We start from the raw sequence: 24,364 nt of genomic DNA on the forward strand, positions 1-24,364 counted from the left end.
TAGTTTAGGCAAACCGGGATTGCGATTGCTGACTTATATTTATTGGATGAAACCCATGTATTCAGAACTATTAAACAGCGATTTTTGGATTTAGAATGTCATAAACTTAGACCTGCTAATCCCCGTGTTTGTTCGCCGGCTATGTTAGGTATAGAAAATCTACTGGGTAAGATGGTGCATTATTTGTATGATCTTGAGGTTCCATCTCAGCGTAGAGCCTTCTTTTTGGCTAGAGTAAACTCTTTCCCTTCAGAGGTACTTTTTGGAAGGTTTAAACACATCCCCACTCATGAGAGGTTTTGTTCTTATGGCAGTCTTGATACAATTCACCACATAATTTTTGACTGCCACTTATTTGAATCTCTTTGCTATGAATTACTTTTAAAACCTTTACAAGGTAAATATCTGCCAAACTTTATATTATCCTGCCAATATTTACTGAGAGCTGTTGTACCTGAAAGTACTCGAATTGTTGCTAGATTCGTGGATGAAGTGCTTAAAAGAAAATGTCAACAAATCTCTCAATGGGTATGGCTTTCCTATGTCAACGTGTTTTGTATCTCCTGTTCTTTTAATGCCAATCAAGGTTTTGTGTGTGATTATGTGCCATGAAGTCGATGTCAACTCTTAGCAACCACTTACATTGTCTCAAAGAAGATCTATCCCCAACCTGGTCCTTCAGGTCTTCCAATGGTGCAGCCATTGCCACTGTAACTGAGTCCATCCACTTTGCTCCTGGTCAACCTCCTTCTCTTTCTTTCCACCTTTCCCAGCATTACAGACTTCTCCAGAGAGCTAGATCTTTGCATAATGTGTCTGAAGTAGGATAATTTGTGCCTGGTCATTTGTGCCTTGAGTGAAAACTCTGGGCTGATGTGTTTGATGATCCATTTGTTCACTTTCTTGGCTAATGAAGGTATTTTCAGGAGTCTTCAAAAGCGTCAATACTCTTCCTATTCTGCTTCTTCAAAGTGCAACTTTCACTTCCATAGAGGGTCACATGGAGAACCATTCCCTGCACCATTCTGATCTTTGTAAATGTAGACACATCATGGCATCTGAAAATCTATTTCAAGGCCTTCACGGCTAAGCTACCAAGTGCTAGTCTGTGGCATATTTCTCGACTGCTCCTTCTTTTACTGTTGATAGTTGATCTTAAGAGCTAGGTTTTAATAGCTCAGTTGAAAAGTTTTCTTGACTATATTGTGGAAGTGGTTTACTATTGTCTTCTTCCAGGATGTTTTTTGGCTTCCCAGGCTAGGGTGAAGAGGGAGTGACTGACCTAAAATCACTCAGCTGGCTTCCATGCCTAAGGGAGAACTAGAACCTTGGTCTCCCTGTTCCTTAACCACTACACCATACGGGCTCTCTTGCCTGCTTACTGCCTGTGGAAAACAGCTTCCTCACTGAATCTCACCTTGCAATGTGTGCTTCTGGCAGAGATCATTTACCCATTGCTGCATCAGTGAATCTGGGGCTTAAGAGGAACACTGCCCTTGGTTGCTTCAGGCCATGACTGAAAAGGTGAAGGGAGCCCCCCCCAGAAGGCCCTTAGGGAGCACGGGGTCTGAGAATAACACACTCCTGTTTTTCTGTATGTGCAAATCAGAAATGGATGAGGGTAGGGTGGCCTCTGGATTGCTGTTTGGTGGTGGCTTCATGTTAAGATGCATCATGGAAATTAAGAAAGACTGGGGAGTGAATATTGAAGTACAAATATGCAGGAAGGCAGGTACAGCACTGAGTTGGATTGGTTCGCAGATCCCTCTTTCTGATCTTGAGTACTTGTCAGAGCACGAGGATGAGGTACAAAATGAAATTAAATCAATAAGGGCTGCATGGAGATGGTGCTCATGTGAAAAGGTTCCTGCATGTGTGTTCACTTGAAATAGTCTGAGCAATGTTTTAAAATGTATTTTATAGAATGATAGCTGTATATCTTGAAAAGAATAAATAAATAAATCCATATACAGTCTATGTCTCCAGCAAAGTCACATATGTGAAATGAGCAGCTATATACATTTACCAAATTAATATAATACTATATATTTTACATACATACACATACACACACACAAACATATATATATATATATATATATATATATATATATATATATATATATAGTATTATTATACTATACTATATAACCGCCCAAAGTCCCCCTTTTGGGGGAGATGGTGTCCTAACAGCCAGGAACCACGCTAAGACATGGAATAGGTCTCTAGTACTTTATTACTGTTACATTAGACAGAAAATCCTAACAAACTGAAGAAGCGTGGGAAAAACCCAGACAGATAAACCCCAAAGGTTAAGGTGGGTCTGTTCTGTGTCTCTTTGAATGACAGCTCAAAGTCTCTAAACTACGCATGCGTTTTCCCCCCTGGATAGAGGCCCCCTCCTGCTCACCATCAGTACTCATGACATCACCCTCCCCTCCAGATTCACATTCCATTTCAGCCCCCTCCCTTCCAGAGGTCTCATAAGAGTTCATCTCCCTCTCTAAGCTCCCATGGGAACTGGGCAACGATGGAAATTCTTCAAAGGAAAACTCCTCCAAGGACGAATCAGTGCTGCTCTCCAAGTCTGATAACACTTCTGGCCCAGGTGGCTGCTGCTGGAAAATAGCTAAATAATTAGAAGATTCTTCCCCCCTCCCCCTTGGGAAATGGACGCCTGAGGTGGAGGGCTGCAGCTCTCCCTCCTCCTCTGTCTCTGGCCTCCCAGTTCTCTGCTGGGAGGAGGTGGGCAACACCTGAGGGTTAACCCTGTAGAGTGCTTGGAAAGGAGACATCTTGGTAGAGGATTGCACAGAGTTGTTATAAGTAAATTCTGCCATGGGGAGCAGGGCTGGCCAATTGTCTTGCTGATAAGTGGTGTAACACCTGAGATACTGCTGTAACCATTGGTTAATTTTCTCAGCTTGCCCATTACTAGCCGGATGATGCGATGATGATAGGTGGATCTGGACCCCTAATGACTGGAAAAGGGCCCTCCAGAACCTGGAAGTGAACTGAGGGCCTCTGTCACTCACCAAGTGATTTATCATGCCTCTATACCGAAAAACATGGTCCATAAACAACAGCTGTGGCTTGCACAGATGGGAGGCCCTTGCAAGAAATAAAATGCCCCATTTTTGTGAAAAGGTCCACCACCACTAGTATGGAAGTCAGCCCCTGGACCGGGGGTAAATCAGTGATGAAATCCATGGAGATTGTATCCCAAGGCCTACTAGGGGTGGGTAGGGGTTGCAAGAGTCCTGTGGGTTTCCCTGGGAGAGGCTTGGCTCGTCTACAGGTATGACAAGAAGCCACATAGCCCTTTATGTCTGCAGTCATCTTAGGCCACCAGTAGTCTCTCAGAGCTCTATGGAGAGTTTTGAAAACACCTCCGTGGCCTGCCGTTTGATGGTCATGGCAAAGTCTCAGTACTTCTTCCCTCAATGAGGAGGGAATGTATAATCGCCCGCTATGCCAGAGAATTCCTGCCTCCACATTGAATGGTAAGGCAGTGTCTTGCGGGTCCCTCTGGAGGTCATCCATCCTGGCCCTGGCATACGGGTCCTGTTGCTGCTGAGCTCTGACTCTTGTAAATAGGTCCTCTGCTTGTCTGCCTGCTGCTAAAATCTCTGTCTGGTTCCCCCTCATAGACTGCTGAAAGTTGTGGGGTTGTAATATAGTAGCCTGTACCTCCTGGTGAGTAGCGGGGGTTGCCTGAATGGATCGAGACAGGCATCTGCCAAACGGTTCTGCGCCCCGGGAACATAAGAAATAACAAAATTGAAACAGGAGAAAAACTGGCTCCATCTGATCTGGCGTGGGGTGAGGAATCTGGTGTTTTGTAGAAGCTGTAAATTCTTGTGATCGGTGCAAACTTTCACAGGAAAGGTTGCACCTTCTAGCCAGTGCCTCCACTCTTGGAATGCTGCTTTAATTGCTAGCAACTCCTTGTTAAAAACATCATAGTTTCTCTCTGCTGGTGAGAGCATGTGGGAGAAAAATGCACAAGGTAGCAATGTATTCTCGGTTTTGTTTGTATATCGCAATAAAACCGCACCAATGGCAATATCGGAAGCATCTGAATGCATTATGAATTGCTTCGTGGGATAGGGTGCTTCAAAAGTGGCTGGGATGCAAAGAGTTGCTTAAATTCTTGGAAGGCTGCTTGCTCTCTCTCCCCCCAAATGAATTTTGATCCTTTCTTCAAAAGTTGTGTGAGGGGTTTAACCCTGTCACTAAATTTATTTATGAATCTCCTGTAAAAATTGCAAAACCCTAGAAATCTTTGTACCTCTTTCACATTTCGGGGGGGTTGCCAAGAGAGAATTGCCTGGACCTTAGAAGGATCCATGGATATGCCTTCTGTTGATATTTAATAGCCCAGGAAATGTAATTCAGTTAAATCGAAGGCACACTTCTCTAGCTTGGCGAACAGCTTGTTCTCTCTCAATCTTTGTAAGACATTACGTACATGGGTTACATGAGTTGTAGCATCCTCAGAGAATATTAATACATCATCTAGATAAATGACCAGATACTTATCTAGTAAATCCGAGAAAATTTGATTCATAAATCGGGAAAATATGGCTCCTGCATTAGACAAGCCAAAGGGCAAAACAAGGTACTCAAATTTACCAAACCTGGTATTGAAGGCAGTCAGATATTCATGCCCCTCTTTCATCCGGATCAGATTGTACGCATTCCTGAGGTCCAACCTAGTAAAAATGCGTGCTTTCTGTAAGCGATCCAGCAGATCAGATATTAGGGGGAGTGGGTAATTTTCTTTGACCGTGAGTTTATTGAGGGAACTGAAATCGTGTACCACTCTCATGGGTGCCTCCAGGTTTGCCGGTGCCAACGGGTCAGGCTTCTTTGGTACGAAGAAGGTAGGAGCAGACGCTGGGGAAGTAGATGGTTGGATGAAACCCTCTTGGAGATTAGAATCCAAGTAATCCTTTAAGGTGGCTAGTTCTTTGGGGGACATGGGATATTGTTTCCTTGCTGGAATATTGGCTCCTGGTATCAACTCAATGGTGCAATCACAGTCCCTATGGGGTGGGGGGTAGTGCTGTGGCCTCTTGTTCGCTGAAAACATCTGCGAAATCTGCATACTTGGCTGGCAACTGGACCCCCCCTGCTTCCGTGGCTGCATTGGTTGCTGGAGAGAGGAGAGCAGCTTGCATCTTGTGGTGCTGGCATTCCTTAGCTGGGAAAGAGATTGCTCCCATAGTCCAGTTCAACAATGGGTTGTGGATCTTCAGCCAAGGTGTGCCCAGGATTATAGGCACATTAAGTGATGCAGTAACATAAAGTTGGATCCACTCAGTGTGGTCTCCCGTTGTTAGTTGCAAAGGTTCTGTGAAACTTCTAATCTGCCCTGCCTTGAGGGACTGGCCGTCAATGGTCTCAGCTTCTATGGGATGTGGCAATTCTATGGTCGGGATGTTGAGGTCTTGTACAGTCTGTACATCAATAAAATTGGTAGAAGCTCCGGAATCCACAAGGGCCTCTAGCTTGACCTGGTGCTCTGGGTTTACATGCATTATGACTGGTAAGTAGTAAAAGGATTGCCTGGAATCCTCGGAATGAGCCCTTCTTAATTGATTGATGGTCTCCCTGCTGAGCTCTGTGGAGGGAGACCGACGGAGTTTCCCTGGTTGGAAGTCAAGGTGGAGGTGGTTCTTGGTTCTGCTGCTTGCCCTGGGGCTCTTACGGAATTTGCTTGGCTTCTCGCTGGGCAAGCTCTCACCATGTGCCCCTGGACTCCACAGTAGAAACAGAGGGCTCTCTCTCTCCTTCTCTGTCTCTCAGCCTCAGAAATAAGCCTCCTGCTCGCCCCGATCTGCATCGGCTCCTCTGGTCCTGAGTAAGGAGATGCTGCGGAGAGAGCTGGAAATCCTGGAAGCCCTCTGAGGCCCCTGTTTCTCCCCAGCTGCATTTGTCTGAGGTCTTCTAGCCTGGCGTCTACGACCACAGACAGTTGATATAAACCTTCTAGGGTAGCTGGTGTTCCCTGGCACACAAATTCATTTTTAATTTCTTCATCCAGCCCCTGTTTGAATTGGTCTTTCAAGGCACTCTCATTCCAGTCCAGATCTCTTGCTAACAGCTTGAAATCAGCAATGTAGATTCCCACTCTCTTGTTGCCTTGCTTGAGCTTCCGAATTTCCCGGCTGGCAGTGACCTCTCTGATCAGGTCGTCAAAGTGTGCTCGGAACCCTGCCAGAAAATCCTGGTAGTCATTGAGAATTGGGTCATTGTTCTCCACCATGGGAATAGCCCATTTGGTTGCTGGGCCCTTTAGCAGACTTAAAATGAAGGTGACTCTGGTTCTGTCTATGGGAAACTCTGCCGGTCTGCTGTCGAAAAACATTGTGGACTGTGTGAGAAAGATTCTCAACTGTCCTGCTTCTCCTCCAAACTTCTCTGGTAGACTGCCCTGGGATCTCAAGACTACTGGCGGAGCTGCTGCTGCTGCTGCTGCTGCTGGCTCCGGTTGTGGGTTAATTGGAGCTGGTTGTTGTAACTGCTGTAGCATGGCTGCTTGTAATGTGTTGATCTGGAGATCTACTTGTTGTTGATGTTGTCACAATGCTGCTGCCAGTTGTTGGATGGCCTGCCGAATTTCCTGGTTTTCCGAAGACATTTTCCCAAATGTCTCCTCCTTTTTTTTTTTTTTTTTGTTCCTTCCTCTTTCAGTGGGAGTAGTGAGTTTGTTAGGATTGATGTCCTAACAGCCAGGAACCATGCTGAGGCAAGGAATACGTCTCTAGTACTTTATTACTGCTACATAAGACAGAAAATCCTAACAAACTGAAGAAGCGTGGGAAAAACTCAGACAGATAAACTCCAAAAGTTAAGGCGGGTCTGATCTGTGTCTCTTTGAATGGCTGCTTAACTCCTCAGTACTACGCATGCGTTTTCCCCCCTGGATAGAGGCCCTCTCCTGCTCACCATCAGTACTCATGACAGATGGTTGTTGATATAAATTTATATAATAAATAAATAATACTGTACTATTTTTTATATTTTAACTTTCCCAAGGATACAGTCGCTAAACTCAAGCTGCTAGAATAAAAGACATTTTTAAATGCAAAATTTATGTTCTGATTCTGTGGTATCTATATTTTTGCTATCTGTACTAGGGACATCTGTGTAGGGGGTTAGCAGTCAAAAAAGTCAAGATAGTGGGGAAAACCATGTGACTGAAGTTCCACCCCTCTTTTTCATGCATCTAACCCTAACCCTCTCCTGAGTACTTTTCATTATACAGTCCATTTCCCATGGGTCCCTGAAGTGCTCCTATAGGTAAGCTAGGATCTTCTCGTGTATCTTCTGGCTTACTTGAAGGGCTTGAGTTATAGATAGAAGTCTGTTGTGGGAAAGGGAAACCCCACATCTCTTTGGATTCCATTCTTACCTTTTGGCAAGATAGATGATGTTGAAAAGATACTTCAGGTTCCAGTATGCACTTCACCGTATAAGTAGCCTATTGATATACTGTGAACAAGTTAACCGTTTGATAAAAAGGCATTGTGGTGCCGTAAGAGTTACAGTATTAAATATGATACATTTAGATTAGAATAATTTTCATTTTTATATGTGATTTTTATTAGAAATTTTCACAGAGATAAAATTATCTCTGAGAAATAATATACTCTTATATGAAATAATATAAAGTAAAATTATAGAAAAGAAAAAAAAGAAAAGTGTAAGTTGAGAAATTAAAAAAAGTGATTAAGAAGTACAAATAGAAAAAAGAAAAGATATATAAAGAAGCAACTTCCAATCTTCCTTTCAGCAGTTGCAGGCTTATCCTCTCTTCGCCCTCATTAAAATTACATCATACTTCACTTCTTCCCATAGTCAACCCTTTTTAATCAGCAAATCCATAAATCACCAATTCATTTTTTTCCACTTTCAGCAAAAAGACATTTCCTGTCTTTAATAAAAATACCTGTTGTCCTGTCCCTGATCAAACAGGTCAGTTTTGCCATTTCTGCAAATTCCATCATTTTCACAATGCAGTCCTCCATTGTGGGTGTTTCAGTATTTTTCCACCTTTGTGCATATAATAATCTCACTGCAGTTACCATATACAAAACCAGTCTTCCATAGGTCTTTTCTAATTGGTTATCCGTAAGTCCCAGTAAGAAAAGCTCTGAGATTAGAATCATTTTCCATTTCACTTTCCTTACCCTCCAAGAATTTCTGGGAAATAAAGTAGTTCCTCCGTGCATCTACAGGGATCCATGATGGATGTTCTGAATAGTGTAAGAAGAACAGTGTGTAATATTGGGCATTGTAAGAATCATGAGTGATGACAGTGTTGATTAAAGGCCCTCTGTTCTAGCAAAAAACAAAAAGTTGAGAATAGTGATTTAATTATAATATAATGGGCATCACTGGCATGTGAAATTACCTAAAATACTGACTTTAATAGCAGAATAGTCAGGATTTAAAAGCTAGTTTAGCAACTTCTCTATATAAACTATAGCAAAAAGTTTGGGTTTTTTGCTCAGCTGGAGGCTTCTTTCTGTCTTTCTCATTCCAGTCAGACATTTATCTTAAAGAGCAATCAAGAAACTGGTGTTTAAATGTAAAGTTTTGTCTGTGGTGTGCTTTAACATAATACAAATTTTGCATATTGTGCTCAGATGAATTGAAAAGGAAAGCTCTGACATTGAAAGTGTTATTTTTCCTGAAAAAAAGATCAAGCTTTTTAAGATTTGCTTTCCAATAAATATAAGTGTTTAAACCTAAAATCTCAAGTACTGTTCAGAGTACTGTCTAATTAGATAGAGACTTGAAAACTATTGAATTTCTCTGATTGTTCCTAGTATTTTTTAGGTTTTTTCCCCCCTTTCTCTAAGTATATTGATTGCCAATAATTTGATTTTATGCAGAGGAATGTATGGGAGCTCAGATTTCTTTAAACCTTCTAGATGAAAATGCATGTTGAGAAGTGAACATTTCATAAAAGTATTTTTAGGCTCAGAGAGCACCAAGGACTCCACAAAAGTATTTTTCTATCTTCATTTCCATATGGACAAACTATTAGAGTATAAAAAATATGAGAGGAGGAGCGAATAAGTAAAATAAATTTTGCAATTGGGCAAAAAGCTAATTCAGTCCATATTTTAAGTCTTTTTTTTTTTAATCCCCAAAATAATGTTTCAGAGTGCTTTGCAGAATGCACATGAAATGGACATCTAGTGTCTTCATACTTCCTGCTAAATAATTTCATTGCTGGATTATTTTTTTTAAGATGTTTCCTATTGTGAAACTGTTTGCTGAGGAATGGGGAACATGATTTAATGACAATAAATAATTAATTGGGCATCTAAAATGGCTCCTTTGCAGACTATTTAAAAATTGTGTCTAAAGGTTTATGCCTACTTTCAGATGCACTGATCTTTACACATGACATTTGAATATTTTTCTTTCTTCTTTAATTATCGTAAATTTGCCGCTGAATTGTACGTATGCGCTTTTGTGTTTTTTCTCTGTCTGGTCAGCTAGTTTACTTGTGTGACTAACGACGACACCCTCCCTCTCAGCAATATATTTCTCAGGGCGTTTTCAGCCCCTACAGGAGTGCTTCTCTTTTGAAAGTGCCCTGCGTGCACCATCTCTTCCTCCAGGCAGTATCACCAATCAGATGTATTTAATTATTCATTGACTTGATTTCTATAGCCGCCATCGCAACAAGTGACTCTGGGTAGCTTACAATCATAAAAACCATAAAACAGTTAAAATAATTAAAAACAATTAAATTAGACTGCAGGTCTGTATTGGTTAAAGATTCTAACCCTTCTTTCACAATAGAAATCCACAGCACTCACACAACTTTTTCTTAGCCAGGAATAACTCCCCCCACCACCAAAAAAGACAATAGGAGCTTGGTGTCACCAAGTATATTCATTGGAAGGAGGCTGAACTTCTAAAAATGTAAATAGGTACCTAGTAAAGACTTTAGGAAAATACAGTATAAACTCTGTCTCAAGTTCAGGTCAGTTCTTGGCAACAGTATGAACATGGCTTCTTTTTTCAGCAATAGTATGGGGGTGATTTACCCCTGTTTCCTTCTGGGATAATTTTCCAACTTCCCAGTTTAATCGATAGCCTTAAGATTTACTAGCGTTGTCCCAAGGAAATACAGGTGAGGTCTGCTGGTCGAAGTCCAAAGTCCCTTAAATGTTTTTTTTTATGAGTTGGGTTGTGTTTCTGGTCTTAGGCATTGTTAAATGGTTCATATTTTTTAAAACCCTTTTTAACCCAGAGTCATTCTGGGAGATGGATGGTCATATCCATTGTTTGAATAAATAAATACTCACCAAATCCAGCTCTGTGTAGCTTTGAAGGGAATCACCCACCTCCTGTGACATGAGGGATTTTAGGTAGCTGTTTAGCTTCATGCTTGTTGAAAACACCTCCCCATTCTGCTACCAAATTGTGGAAGTATGATCTCAGGAGTCTCTGGTAAGAGCAAAGAAAGGTCTTGGAGACTGCTGCATCAGAAAGATGGAAGGTACTCCGTAATGCTGAATCTCTTTTTAACATAATTTTAGCAAAGGCTAGATCATTGCATATGAGTCGACGACAATTTGATGGCAGATTACCAAAAAAACTATGAGAATGTAGGAATGAGCATACTCCTGCTGCAGGTTATAATCTAAGTGCAGACCAATCTTGATCCCCTTTCCTTTGCATTTTTGAAATTAATAAGCCTTATGTGAATCGTGGTGAAAATATTAAGGTTACAGCCCTACATGCATCTACTTCAGAGATGGAGAAAAATAGGTTACTTTTTATCCACTTTTTCCCAATTTACACTCTTAAGCCTATAACTGACTTGGAATATTTTTCAGAATTTTATGATGTAGTTCATATCACTTATAAAAGGAAGCATGTATTATATTGAGAAGAAAACTACTTGCAAAGAATTGTGCCCTTGGAAAATTATGTTTGAAAGTCTACAATTCAAAGAAACATGCATGAAAACATCCATAAAAATTGTCATGCAGACTTTTTCTTTGTTGCAAAATTCACAAACAAAATAATGCCAAAATGCTCCAGAATTAAGCAGAAGGGGGAGGGCAGGAAAGATGCAAAACTGGGTGAAGCTGAAAACTACATCATGTCATATAATTGCATTCCTGCCGATGACAGCATTGTTAATGTCTCAGTCTGTAAAATAATAGGATAATCCATGCTTTAATTAAAAAAAAATTAAAGGGTGAAAAGTGATGGAGTTAATGACTTAATTATATATTCCATGCAAGATACTTGTGAGTGAGAACTGAGAATGGACTGTTACTACTATTCACTATAATGAAAGGTATGTAACTGCTTAAAATATTTGATAATACACCATCTATATTAATAATATAAATATTCAGTAATATTGAATTTGCTATAGTATTTATATTTTATAACTTACAAGTTATGGATATGATTACTAAAGCATTAATTAGGTATATATTGTCATCATACAGAGGGTCTTTCCCCAGCTGGGTGCCTTCAAAGGCAATGGACAGCAATTCCTACACTTCCTTTTCTTTTTAACAATTGTCTAAATAGTATTTCTCAAACTTGGCAACTTTAAGAGGTCTGGACTTCAAATCCCAGAATTCCGCAGCCAGCAAAGCTCAGACCTCTTAAAGTTGCCAAGGTTGAGAAACAGCGATCTAAATAATTAAACAATATTGGATTTCCCTAAGATTTATGTAAATTAACCAAAGACTGTATTCATCAAATACTGCAGTGTAACGTATTTTGCTCCTTCTATGACCACTTTTCTGAAAACAAGGTAGAGAAAGTATGCAGACCTGGGGATTCTGGAATTTTTTTCAACCCCTTAATCAAAACTCTGCTTTAGGTCATGTGACAAAGAGGGAACTTAGAATGGACTTGTTGGCTACATTCTGAGTCACTGCCCAGCTACCTCTCCCATAGGGATGCTGTGGGAATTTTTTTTTTTTTTCTGCAGCCCCTACCTGGATCCAGCTCATTGTCAAACTTCATCTTTCTTTTGCCAACTTCACCCACCACATCAAATTTGGGCCCATTGTGTTTAGTTTTCAGAGAGTTGGCCTGCCAAAAGATAGAAAGAAATTTAAGTGATTTCTTTCCAGCATTCTGTTGGGTTGGAAAGAATAAAAATATGCAGAGGTGGCTGTAAATGATGTACATCAATATTCATTTAACATCTCAGCCTTCTGAAGTTTATGATACTGTAATGTGTTTTACATCATACTTGCCCCCATTTAAGGTAGAGGAGAGTGTCCATGCTGTATTCACATTTGAAAAGTAGAATAATGCCCTAAAACTGCATTTTGCCTATTATCCAGATATCTATCTTCGAGATATATTTTGCATTACAAAATCTTCCTGGGCAGCTTGACTTTATCAGTGTATTTGGTACTGTGATGTGTTAGACTGCAGTTTGGTTTTTTTATACTGTTTTAATAATTTTATGAACATCATTTAATGAACTTCAGTTGTGGGGAATGGAAAGCACAATAGTAAATAATACATAACCATTGTGGGGAGTGCCCTTTCCAACAGATATGAATGCTGAATGTGAATATTGAGTTTTGTTTTGACAGCTCAAGCTTCAAGACAGTGAATGCACTGCGGCAGTGGTTTTTAAACTGAGGGCAATTACCCCCAAGGGAATAATTTGAGCATATCCTGGGGGTAATGAAGCAAATTGGAAATTCTTGTTTGCAAGTCAAGGATCCAGTTTGGGACTGCCACTGCTGAGACACTTGTGTAAAGCAAAGGAGTCTGGGTTTGTTTTTTGTTGGTTTTTGTTTTGTTTTGTGGGGATAATGACATTATTCAAGACCAGGAAAAAGGATATTTGGGTTAAACATTTTAAGAATCATTTAATTAGAGATTACAGTATAATTTATATACCTTCAAAACTTAAAAAGCAGAACTTCAGTACATTCTGAATGCTTGTATTAGCTCGTGTTCTCATCTCCTTGTGTTCTCTGGCGTGTCCAATTTTTTAAAAGTTAACTCTGGAACAAACACAAAGCAGAGATATTGGATGAGTCATTCAATGATAGGCTTTGCTAAGCTCCTTCATTAACTTAAACTGGGCCATTGGGTGGTTTTAATGTATACTTACAGCAAAATATTATTTCTTTTATGATGTGGTGGATGTTTATGTTTTGCTACCAAAATCAGGTGCCACAATTTTCATTTTCTTTTTATCTCTGTAGGATGAAAATGACAATCCACCCACATTCAGCAAGCCCTCCTATGTTGTCACAGTCATGGAGGATATCATGGCAGGTAGGAAATCAGTTTCTATCCTGATCCTTGATCCACATACTTACAACATTCTGGGCATCAGTTTACCAAGTCAGTGAGGAATATCATTAGAATGTAACTGCCTCTGGATTTACTAATTGTTTCACCAATATACACCACTTTGCACATATCCGTGTCTTTCTTCCAAGAATGCAGGCTACTCACAATCACAGCTATATAAATTAATATAATAGATAAATACATATATACCTGCATACTCAGTAGATGAAGTTATGTTCAGACACCACCTCTTGGTGATAAGGACACTTTTTTGCATTTCAAAGAATCAATACACAGAGACAAATATTTATAAATACACAGTGTACATTTCAGGACAGAAATTAGTTTTTAGACAAAAACAACACTTTCCAGTTTTGAAGAGGAAAATGAGATTTTGAAGGAATGGCAATATACCATCCACAGGTAGCAGAGTAAGCCCCTTTTGCCTAAACTGTCCAAACTCTAAAACAATACCCACAGCCATTGCAAATTACATTAAAATTATATTTTTATGAATGTAACGAATTGCTGTAATCTGGCAAGAATTTCGCAAGATTTCTATGATCTTGCGTGAAAATGTCAAACTCTCACAAGCTGTTGTACAAGGGGGAGAAGAGACTGCAAACTAAAGAGGTTGCCAATTGCTGTGACTGAATTATGTTCTTATTTTAATAAAAATGCTAAAACTAAGGTTATTAAATATAAATACTAAAATTAGTGTTATTATCCTTAACTGGAGAATATGATTATTAGGACCAACCCAAGTAATTCATAAGTCAATATTGGGGGATGGGAAAGAAGCAGAAAATCCAGAAACGTATCCAAATGTTTTGGTTATGTGGGTTTGGCATTCAGAGCCTATTGCAATATAGAGGTTGTAGACTAACCGTATTAGTCATTGGTAAGTGTTTAGATAAATATCACATTTATCCATTCAAGGCAGTGTCATTTTCTCTTAGACTAACCCTCTTTACATTTTGAATGTTGCATTTCCTTCTCCTAACACTAAGTTCCATTTTTTATAATAATTTTTATTGAAAATTTTAATTACAATCGTAAAAGCAAATACAAACTAAACTCAAAGAGAAAAAGAGAGATAGAAAGAATAAAACGTGCAAGGAAAGGAAAAGAAGAAAGTAAGATAAAGAAAAAGAAAAGAAATATTTAAAGGAGTGACTTCCGATCTTCATCACAACTATAAACAAACTTAGTAACTCTTCATCCCTTATAAGGTTACAAACAAGTATCTCTTCTTCCCATAGCCCATCCCTTAACCCATATGCAAATCCATTAATCATTAACTTTTCAGTCCTGGTGTCAGCAAAAAGTCCGTAAAGAGTTCCCAGAGCTTATAACCTTGGTCAAACAAACCAACTTTATATTCCTTCCTTTTACTTCTTAACAATCTTGATCTTTAATTCACACAGATGTTGTCATAGGATTCGATCTCTCTTTAATTTTTCTTTTTCCCATCCCAAAGATTCTTCAAGGTTCTAGCAAACCTCTTTTGTAAATCCAATAAAAAGTCCTTATCCAGGTCGTTCTCTTGGTTTATTGTTTGTATTTCCAGTTTAATCTTCAAAGCTTAAACCAACTTCTTTTGTATATCTAGTAGAAAGTCCTTATCCAGGTCATTGTCTTGGCTTGCCATTTGTATTTCCACTTTAGTTGTCTTCTCTATCTAACAATCCACCCTTTTTTATTATCCAGTATTTCTGGTTCTGATATTTCTACGTTAGGCAAAATTTGTTTCACATCTGTCATTCCTTCATTAACATCTCTTGGACATAGTCTATCCATGAAATCAGACATCACTGCCAACATTGTAGCTGCTAATTTCTGACCCCATTCTTAAAAAATCTAGAGTATTTCAAATGTCATAACATTTTCTGTCATTTTGTAAATTCCAGTACTAACCAAAAACAATGGGCAAGTTATCACTTTTTTTTTTCCTTTTCTGCCTGGAATCTTTAGTCCCCTCTAGTGTTCAATTTCTGAAGTCATAAAGTCTCAAATCTCTGTTATGACAAAAGAATTTAGTTCCCATGAAAGGCTGCTTATTTATATAATTATTTCCAAAATCTTATAGTAAAAGTCCTAATATTCCAAATTTATCTGGTCCCTTAATTCATTTATAACTTTCTTGAATCAAAATCTTATTTAGCTTTTTGCCATTTATTTCCAATTCTTTACATTCTTAAGCTTACAATTAATTTTTCTTTTGTTCAAGAATGAAGGTAAACTCATTTGGTGGCTTTTCTGACTTGTTGTTCTGAAGATCTCCAACAGTCTTAAGATAGTTAAATAGGCAGTTTCCAAAAGTGATTAGAAAGTGACTTTAGCAAACCCACTGTCCTTTAAAAGGCTCCACCATGGTTGTGAGCATAATGGCTTCCCTTTGTCTCCCGGCACTCAAACCCACAGTAGACTGTTGTCCTGTGGTCTCCTCACGAGGAGCAGCCATCCAGAGCACATTTAGGTAATCTCTCATCCTCTCCTTATCCGGCGAGGTTCCATAGAACCAGTCTACTCACCAGTTCTTCAGTGTTTGCTGCGGTTGTCATCTCCACACTTTTGGAGATGAGCTGGTTCACCAACCTGCCCTGGAAGTCCACTACATTCCATTTTTGATGATTAAGAATTTCTCATTTTTAATTCCTTCCAGGCCAGGTACTTCTATACTTTGCCCATGGCAGGAGCTAGACTGAAATCTCTACAGTCTTTGTATTTTAGAGATGGAATGGGATGTCAACCATTATCCTTTACCCCAAAATTATAGATGTTATCTCATACTGCATACTTCTCACCAACTGTAGACAGAATGCATTAATTTCCCCCTTGAAATAAATAGCTGCAGACGTCATGGCTAACATACTTGACTTAATTTTATAACTTTTCTGCTTCTTCTCCCATCCTCTGATATTGTAACATCTCAACTGACGAATTCTTTGCACTCTTGTGTGTTATTTTGGTGGACTCGAATAAAGATAGTACATAATATAAACTTTAAAGTTATTTTTAACAGCTTTCTGTTAAAAATAAAAAATGTAAATCAGGTCCATCACAAAACACTTGTTGGCTATAACTGTAACTAAGTGGGAGGGGTTAACCTGAATATATACCCTGATAGATGAAGCTCAGGTTAACTTTGTTTCCTTAATTCAACCTTTCCCAATTGGATGCCTCTCCTTGGAGTTCAGCTTCAGCTTGTCCTTTTTCTCAGTAGCATATGTCAATCTTGGAATGAAAGGTGTATGAACCTTAAGATGACATTTAGGGTGGAAAAGGCTGCTTTTAGTTTGCTTCTGTACTAGCTCTTTTTTCTGGAATTGCATGGAATTTTCTCTTGCTGAGCTATATAGAGTCCAGTCCTGTGCTTTGATCATTCCATGTGTCTTTATTTTTTTCTGATATAGTTGTTTTTCTCCACTCATATCACCCACAACAGATTTTGATTAAAGGTATCAATTTACCCTGCATCATACTTAGAGAAGCCTTAGATAAAGGAAAAGATTTCCCTTGACCTTAAGTCCAGTCATTTCCAACTCTAGGGGGCGGTGCTCATCTCCGTTTCAAAGCCGAAGAGCCGGCGTTTGTCCATAGACACTTCCATGGTCATGTGGCCAGCTTGACTAAAAGGAACGCTGTTACCTGCCCGCCGAAGCTGTACCTGTTAATCTACTCACATTTGCATGTTTTCAAACTGCTAAGTTGGCAGGAGCTGGGACTAGCAACAGGAGCTCACCCCGTCATGCGGATTCGAACCGCTGACCTTCCGATCACCTTATTTGTTTATTATTTCAATTGCAAAGTGCCCGACTCCATAATGACTCTGGGCAGCTTACAGATCAAAATTAAAAGAAAGCAAAATGTATGAAGAGCAAAAAGACTAATAGACTATGAGTTTTGCAAATCAAAATCAGCAATAAACTATACTAGTGTAATTTGGCTTGTGAACGTTTGAGTTTATTTTTATTGCTTTCTTCAAGGAGCAACAGTGCTGTTTCTAAATGCTACTGACTTTGATCGATCAAGAGAATATGGTCAAGAATCTATTATTTACTCTTTGGAAGGATCTTCACACTTTCGCATTAATGCTCGTTCAGGTAAGTACAACTGGCATTTTCCTTTCTTTCATTTTCCTTCCTTTCTTGATTTTTACGTTTTTTTTTTTTCAGTTCGATGGCTCTGCTTTCCCTCATCTAACAAACTGTCCATTCAAAGAGAAATAAAAATACAGTTCTGAATACAAGGATCATGCTGCTTAACACCAGTGCAAGATCAGTGTATTACAATTTTCTTTTTTCAAAAAAAAAGAATTTTATTAAGTTTCAAGACAAGGATAAAAGCTAAGAAAAAACTAAAGAAAAAAGAACTAAAAAGGTGTGAAAACAAAAGATTTTTTTTTTCAAAATTACAGGAAGATGTGACTTCTGACTTTTAACAGCAAGGATTTCCATAATCAATTTCTTACTCTATATTGAACCAAAATCACATTATTTCTATAAATCATTCCACTTTAGCACATTATAAAAATCACTGTTACTCCTCCCTTATATTAAAATAAAGAAAAAATATTCATGTAAACTTCCTAAACAACTTTCCCACCAAATGATAACACTTATTTAATTATTCCCTTCCTACTACTATTCCATACATTTCTGTCTACTATAATAAAAATGAAACTAAAAAGCACATAAATTGTCTGCCATTATACTAAATAGTACAACAGTTTTAATAATCTTAATCTTAATAAATCCCAAAAGCAAAAACAATTCAAAACAGTCGCCTTAAATCAAATCCTTAAAACCATCCAAATCTTTAAAGGCAAATAGGATCAATGAAATCCTTAAAGCAAACCAGATGAACATTCTTCAACCCTCACCCCACTTCAAAATAAACCAGAGGATTTACATATTCCCCACAATGTGCACAGAGCTTTTCTCTTGAAAAAATCAAACAGCCCAATTGCCCCCCACAAAAATTCCAGCTTCTCTTCAAAAAACCTCCCATACATAATGACCCTTTCTTTTTCATGGCATTCCACCAGAAAGTCAGTTTCACTTACTGCTTGCAGATCTCTCTCTCTCTCTCTCTTAAGTTTCTCCAACTCCACTATCCCATCTTCATCCAGCATCTCAATAGCAATCCAAATCTCACTCTTAGAAGGAACATTTCTATCACTATCGAATTCCTGAAATTCATCCACCACATCCCCAACCTGATGGCACATTTTAGAGTTCATATTTTCCACAAAGTCCTGAATATCTTGCATAAAAGCTTGGTAGAAGTCAGAAGAAATCTGTTTAAAATCTTCCATGTCTCACTCATTATATTATAATGCCCCCTAGAAGATTAACCAGTGAGAGTCAACGATATGGAAAAGTTCTGGAATGTATTTACACAAGCGAGAGTGAGATAGGCAGACAGTTCCCAAGGGAAAGTAGAAACAGGAAGCTGAAGGTTCAAATCAGTTGATTCAATGTATAGGAAAATGCTAATATCTTCAAATTTAGTACAAAAATAATAACAGGAAGACAATTGTTTACCCTCAATCCTCCTTTATATTTGGAAGGAAAAGTCCAAAACTTAAAAGTAATCCCAAAAAGTAATCCCAAAAATAAAGATAAGCACCCAGACAGACAGCTTCTCCTCACTGTAGAAAGCCTCTCTTAGGTTATGCATACTTAAAAAAAACCATAAATTTAGTGATTTAGAAATAGGGTGGCCAATCTTAGTGTCCCTTTAAGGCTACAGTGTGGCTTGGAAAGTGATGACAGTCCCGCCTCCCAGCTAGCTCTTACCAGTTGGATGCGAATGCTGTTTGAGATCTTCTGGCTGCAAGCAGCCCTCTGGCGGACAGATGGGATGATTCCAGGGGTTCTCCTTTAGCCAGAGAACATTAGCGGGCTTCAGAAAAAACTGCCTGAGCCCCCAAAAAATTGCTGCATTGTCAGCTCCGCCCACTAAGCCCACGGGCACAGCTGCTCAGTCCACCATTTCCCCACCAGAAGTCAGTGTATTATAATTCTCATGAAACATTTGTGTTATGTGAATGTTCAAATTGCCCAGTATTTAAAGCCACATGCATTCTGCAAATCAAAGTAAATTGCCTTAAAGCTCAGATGCATAATCTGTTCTTTGAATGACATGCCAGAAATGGCCTGCTCCAGAAAATGAACAAAGCCAAGACAAAAACATGATTTAATTTTAATTTAATTAGTTAAGTGCAGTTAATGCGATGACTCCTCACATTTAATCATTTCTCACTGTCATATTAAAAATTGCAATTCAATTATAATACAAACTTTTGGAGTGAAGCATAGCATCCAAGGATTTGAGGGACCCATCCCAAAACAAGCTGAAACTATTAAAATGCCATTCCCAGGGTTTCGTTTTGCTTTTACACTGAAAATATGAACACCTCCCAAATCTTAGTGGTGGAAGGGGCATTTAAGCACTGAATACTATACCTGCTCAGTGTGGAATCTTAGGAAGATCTTTCTGATGTTCAGTCAGAATCATATCTCCTGTAACCTAAATCCAGTATTCTATGTCCTGAACTCCATAATAACTGACAATACATCTTGACTTTCTACTGGTTGACATCCTTTCCAGTATATGAAGAACACTAACTTATCCCCTATCATTCTTCTCTTCTGAAGACTAAGCACTTCTGATTTCTTCAGTCTCTCTTCACTATGAGAACCAGTATAGGATGGTGCTAAAGTGTTCAATGTTGAGTGGGAAAACCCAGTCAAACCCCAGTCTGTCATTGGCCATAAAAACTTCACTAGACAACCTTGGGTTAGTCACTGTCTCTCAGGCTAATCCATTTCACACAGTTGTTGGTATAGGGATAAAATGAAGGCAGGATATAAATCCAAATAGAACTAGTAGTAATAGTAGTAACAATAACAGTTGTCTGAACTTGTCTTAAAATGTGATGTGATGTGATGTGATGTGATGTGATGTGAGGCACTATTTGAAGTGGGCTCTCACCACTGTACACAAAAGTGGAACAATTATCTCCCATGAACTATAATTCTGTTCACATATCCCAATATTACATCTGCCTTTTTTTGCAGCCACATCACACTGTCCAACCATATTCAGTTTATGATCAACTACTATTCCATGATCTTTCCATATGCACTATCAAGTCAAGTATCTCCCATCCTACATCTCTGAATTTTATTTCTGTTTCCAAACTGAAAGGCTTTGCCTTTGTTAAATTCCATTCTGTTATTTTAGTCCATCTCTCTAATCTATCCAGATAATTTTATTTTATTTCTGTCTTAAGTATTAGGTCTTTAGCATTCCCACAATTTACCAAGTAATTTATAATAAAGAATGAAATTTGATCAGTCTGGGAAAACTTTTTCTTGGCAAATCCATGTGAGTTTCTATTAAATGCTGCATTGTTTTCATGGTGCTTATAGATGTATCTCTTTATGATCTGCTTTAAAATCTCCCCAAGTTTTGATGTCAGCCTGACGGATTTGTGGATTTTGGTTCTCACTTTTTACTACCATTGAAAATAGGCCATTTCCCTCCTCCAGTCATCTGACACTTCATCAGTTCCCCAAAATTTGTCAGATATAATTCATGAAGTTTCAGTTAGATCATCAGCAAGTTCCTCCAATACCCTAGGATATAATTTATCTAGTTCTGTAGATTTAAACTCATTATAAGTAAAGAGATACTCTCTGATCATGTTTCTGTCTGTCTCAGATTTCAATCCTGCATCATGCTTTCCACAATTTCCTGAACACAGATACTTTCTGGTTGGAAAAGACTGAGCCAAAATAGGAATTGAGTAGCGCTGCTTTTTCTTTGTAACCTCTTAACTTTTGGGTATCTTTACTGAGGTGTTGATAGATTAACTCTTTCTTTTATTTTGAATTTAAGAAGTCTTTTGTTGCTGTTGTTGTTCTTAGCATCCAATGCCAGCCTCATGTCTGCCTGAGCTTTCCTTACATGTCCCTACAGTTCTTGGCTGGCTTTCTTTCCACCAACTATCCTTGTTTGTTTTCAAAATGTCATGAAGTTTTTTGTGCAGCCACACTGAGTTCTTCTACTGTCTTCCTTTTTTTTTTTTCCAGTCAAACTTGTTTCCAGTTGTGCTTTTAGTATCTCCCCTTTGTTTAGGGATTCTGTCATGAGTAAGGATGGCGAGCAGGGGGCTCCCACCCAGACTGTTAAGCGCATGCGTAGCACTGAGGAATTGGTGAGCCATTCCAAGAGGCACAGATTGGGACCGCCTTAACCTTTGGGGTTTATATGGCTGGGTTTTTCCCACACTTGCTCAGTTTGTTAGGATTACTGTTATGTACTAGCAATAAACATTAGAGAACAGTTTCTTGTCTCAGAGTGTTTCCTGGGAGTCAGGACAGATTCCACCTACTTTTTGCTCCTTTTCCAATAGCTTTCTCTGCCATGAAATCCTACCTACCTTGCTCCGAGTTTACTAAAATCCACTTTTTTGAAGCCTAGAATAGGTGTTACCTGTAGCTTCAATTTTCCTTACTAACTCCAATGTTACTTGGTCATTTTGCCCCAACATTCTTATTTCTTCCTTCTCTTTTAGTTAGCATCAGGTCAAGGATAGCTGATCCTCTTGTGCTTTCTTGAGAAAGAGTTTTCAGCAAGTTGGGTCAGAAATTTTTTGGAAGGGCCATGCTTTGCAGAGTTTATGTTTCAATAGATATCAGGGTCATTAAATACCCTACCATTACTACATTACTATTTCATCTTGTTTTTGAAAGAGAGTACTGTAGTTTGTGAAAAATACATTAAGGAATCAGGCTAGAAACCACAGGGAGTTCTAGTCCCATCTTAGGCACAAAGCCAGCTGGGTGACCTTGGGCCAGTCGCTCTCTCTTCCTCCCTAGAATGGAGGCAATGGAAAACCACTTCCAAAAATTATTACCAAGAAAACTGCAGGGAATTGTCCAGGCAGTTTCCAAGAATCAAGATTGACTTGAAGACTCTATGTGTGTGTGTGTGTGCACGTGCGCATGTATACATGATATTATATGTATCATTTTGATTAGTAGGGGATTTATAATGTTATTATTGTAAACCACCAACAGTTGTTGGAGCTTGGTGTTATGTAAGTACTTGTAACAAACACACAAATGAAACTATTTAGTAGACCAAGAACTAACAATCATTGACAGTACAGGTTTTATTTATTCCATAATTTATTTTATCCCAGAGCTCTCTCTAGCACTGCCAAGTTTATTCAGTAAGATTTCTGAGCAGGTATGTATACTTTTAACACAAGTTAAAGTCTTCTTCCCTTCCTACTGCACCTGTTCCTCTTCAACAAGAAGTAGCCTTCAGCTGCTGTATTTCAGTCACAGGACTCTTCCTCCCAGACCTCTGTTTTGGCTATTAAATCGTATTTCCTTCCCACACTGAGTTCAACTAATATTGCTTACTTCCCATATTCTGATCATTAGCTACAGACAATGAAGGACATGAACTTTGTGATCCAACGTTCTTTCTGTGTTGTCACTGAATGATTTAATAGGCCTCACTGCAGTGCCATTCCCTCTTCCTTCTACAGACCACAGATCTTTCTCTGAATTCTTTACCAGAGGGTTTCATCTCTGACTCATTCAAGATTTGGTTTAAAGCCCTCCAATCTCACTTCCAAATTCCTAGTAGTTATTATTCACAACCAGGAAGATTGCATTTTCACAGGACCTTATTAACCAGATATATTGAAAAGTGGGGGGAAAGGGTTAGGTTATAGAATCTTGTATGTACTTTACCATCCATGTATTAGTAAGTCCGTTAGCATGGGAATCCTTTGGTACTCTTGCTGATCACATCTTAAAGCAGTGGAGAGGTTACTACTTTCGTTGCAGATATGGGGGAATGTGCAGATGTTGCCCTGTAATATTTTGCAAACTACCATTCTCTTTCCCAGGCTCTGAGAAGTCCATTGCACCCACCATAGGTGCACACACTTTTACCATTCATTGTAAAGCACATTCCATTCCACTCCATTCCTCCATCCAGAGAATTTGATTTGTGGTTCCAGAAACCAAATCTCTTCCATCAAAGCCATTTGCATAGCCAGGTATTTGCTTGCAGTATTCTGCTCCCCTTTCTAGTCCTCTTCCGTAGATAGGAAGGAGGTCTAAGAACACCACCTGAGCCCCAAGGTTCGTGAACTCCCTTCCTAGATAGCGAATATTCATGGTGATGCTGCGGTAGCTATAATTTGTAGTATCACTTGTCCTAAATGAATTAGCAGGAAGGGATAATTGTCAGTGGAGTCGATAAGCCTTAGGAGTTGTTCTATCATCTCCCACCCTGATCCTTGCTTCTGGCAAATGACACCTAAAAGATCTGGTTTCCACACATTTGTTACAGTTCTTCACAGTTTTGGATCACTAACTACCACAGTTATTCTCTTCCTGCAAGGTGTAGCTGCATCTCCTCTGCTCTTCAGCTCTGCTCCTAACTTTTGTTCCACATCGTTTCTTTTTCTTCCCTGAAGCCTCAAAGCCTGCTTCTTCTGCAAGGGGCCGAAAGCTGTTGCTGAACTCCAGCAGTGCAGAATATCTTCTCTGTCTCTTGTTTCTGGTAGTCATGTTTGTCTTCTAGGCTAACCTTTTTGGTTTGATTGCCTTCCTTATGGATAGTGGCTTCTTCCATGATCTCTTGGGGTGGCTCTTTTATTTGATCTAATAAGTCTTCACCCTCTCTCATGAGCTTAGTATGGTCACTCATTGCTACAATCCTCTGACCTCTTCAAACATCACTACAAGTTTGCACTTACTCTAAATAAATGGCAAATTGTTTACAGACAGCACACACACACACACACTATAAGCAGGTTATAACTACCAAGTCCTGTTCATCCATCTTCACTTTTTTTTCCCCTCAAGGCACCATAAAAATCTATTACTGTCTTGTTCAGTTCTTAGACCCTCAGGTTAACCACCTACACACTGCTGATTTAGAGAGAAAATTTGTTAGGGACTTATCCTTAGACTCCCCCAGCAAACTCCACTGGCAA

The 24,364-nt window shown here is 39.0% G+C and overlaps 1 protein-coding gene across 1 annotated transcript in view; it reads left to right on the forward strand.

Annotated features, from left to right (window-relative positions):
* Positions 1-24,364, forward strand: part of CDH23 (cadherin related 23) — a 537,138-nt gene that overhangs the window by 361,472 nt on the left and 151,302 nt on the right. The window contains exons 17-18 of the mRNA XM_063307837.1: positions 13,236-13,308; positions 17,316-17,432. Of these exons, the coding sequence (XP_063163907.1) occupies positions 13,236-13,308; positions 17,316-17,432 (190 nt within the window). The remainder of the gene's footprint in view (positions 1-13,235; positions 13,309-17,315; positions 17,433-24,364) is intronic.

This window comes from Candoia aspera, chromosome 6 (genome assembly GCF_035149785.1).
Source record: "Candoia aspera isolate rCanAsp1 chromosome 6, rCanAsp1.hap2, whole genome shotgun sequence".
NCBI lineage: Eukaryota > Metazoa > Chordata > Lepidosauria > Squamata > Boidae > Candoia > Candoia aspera.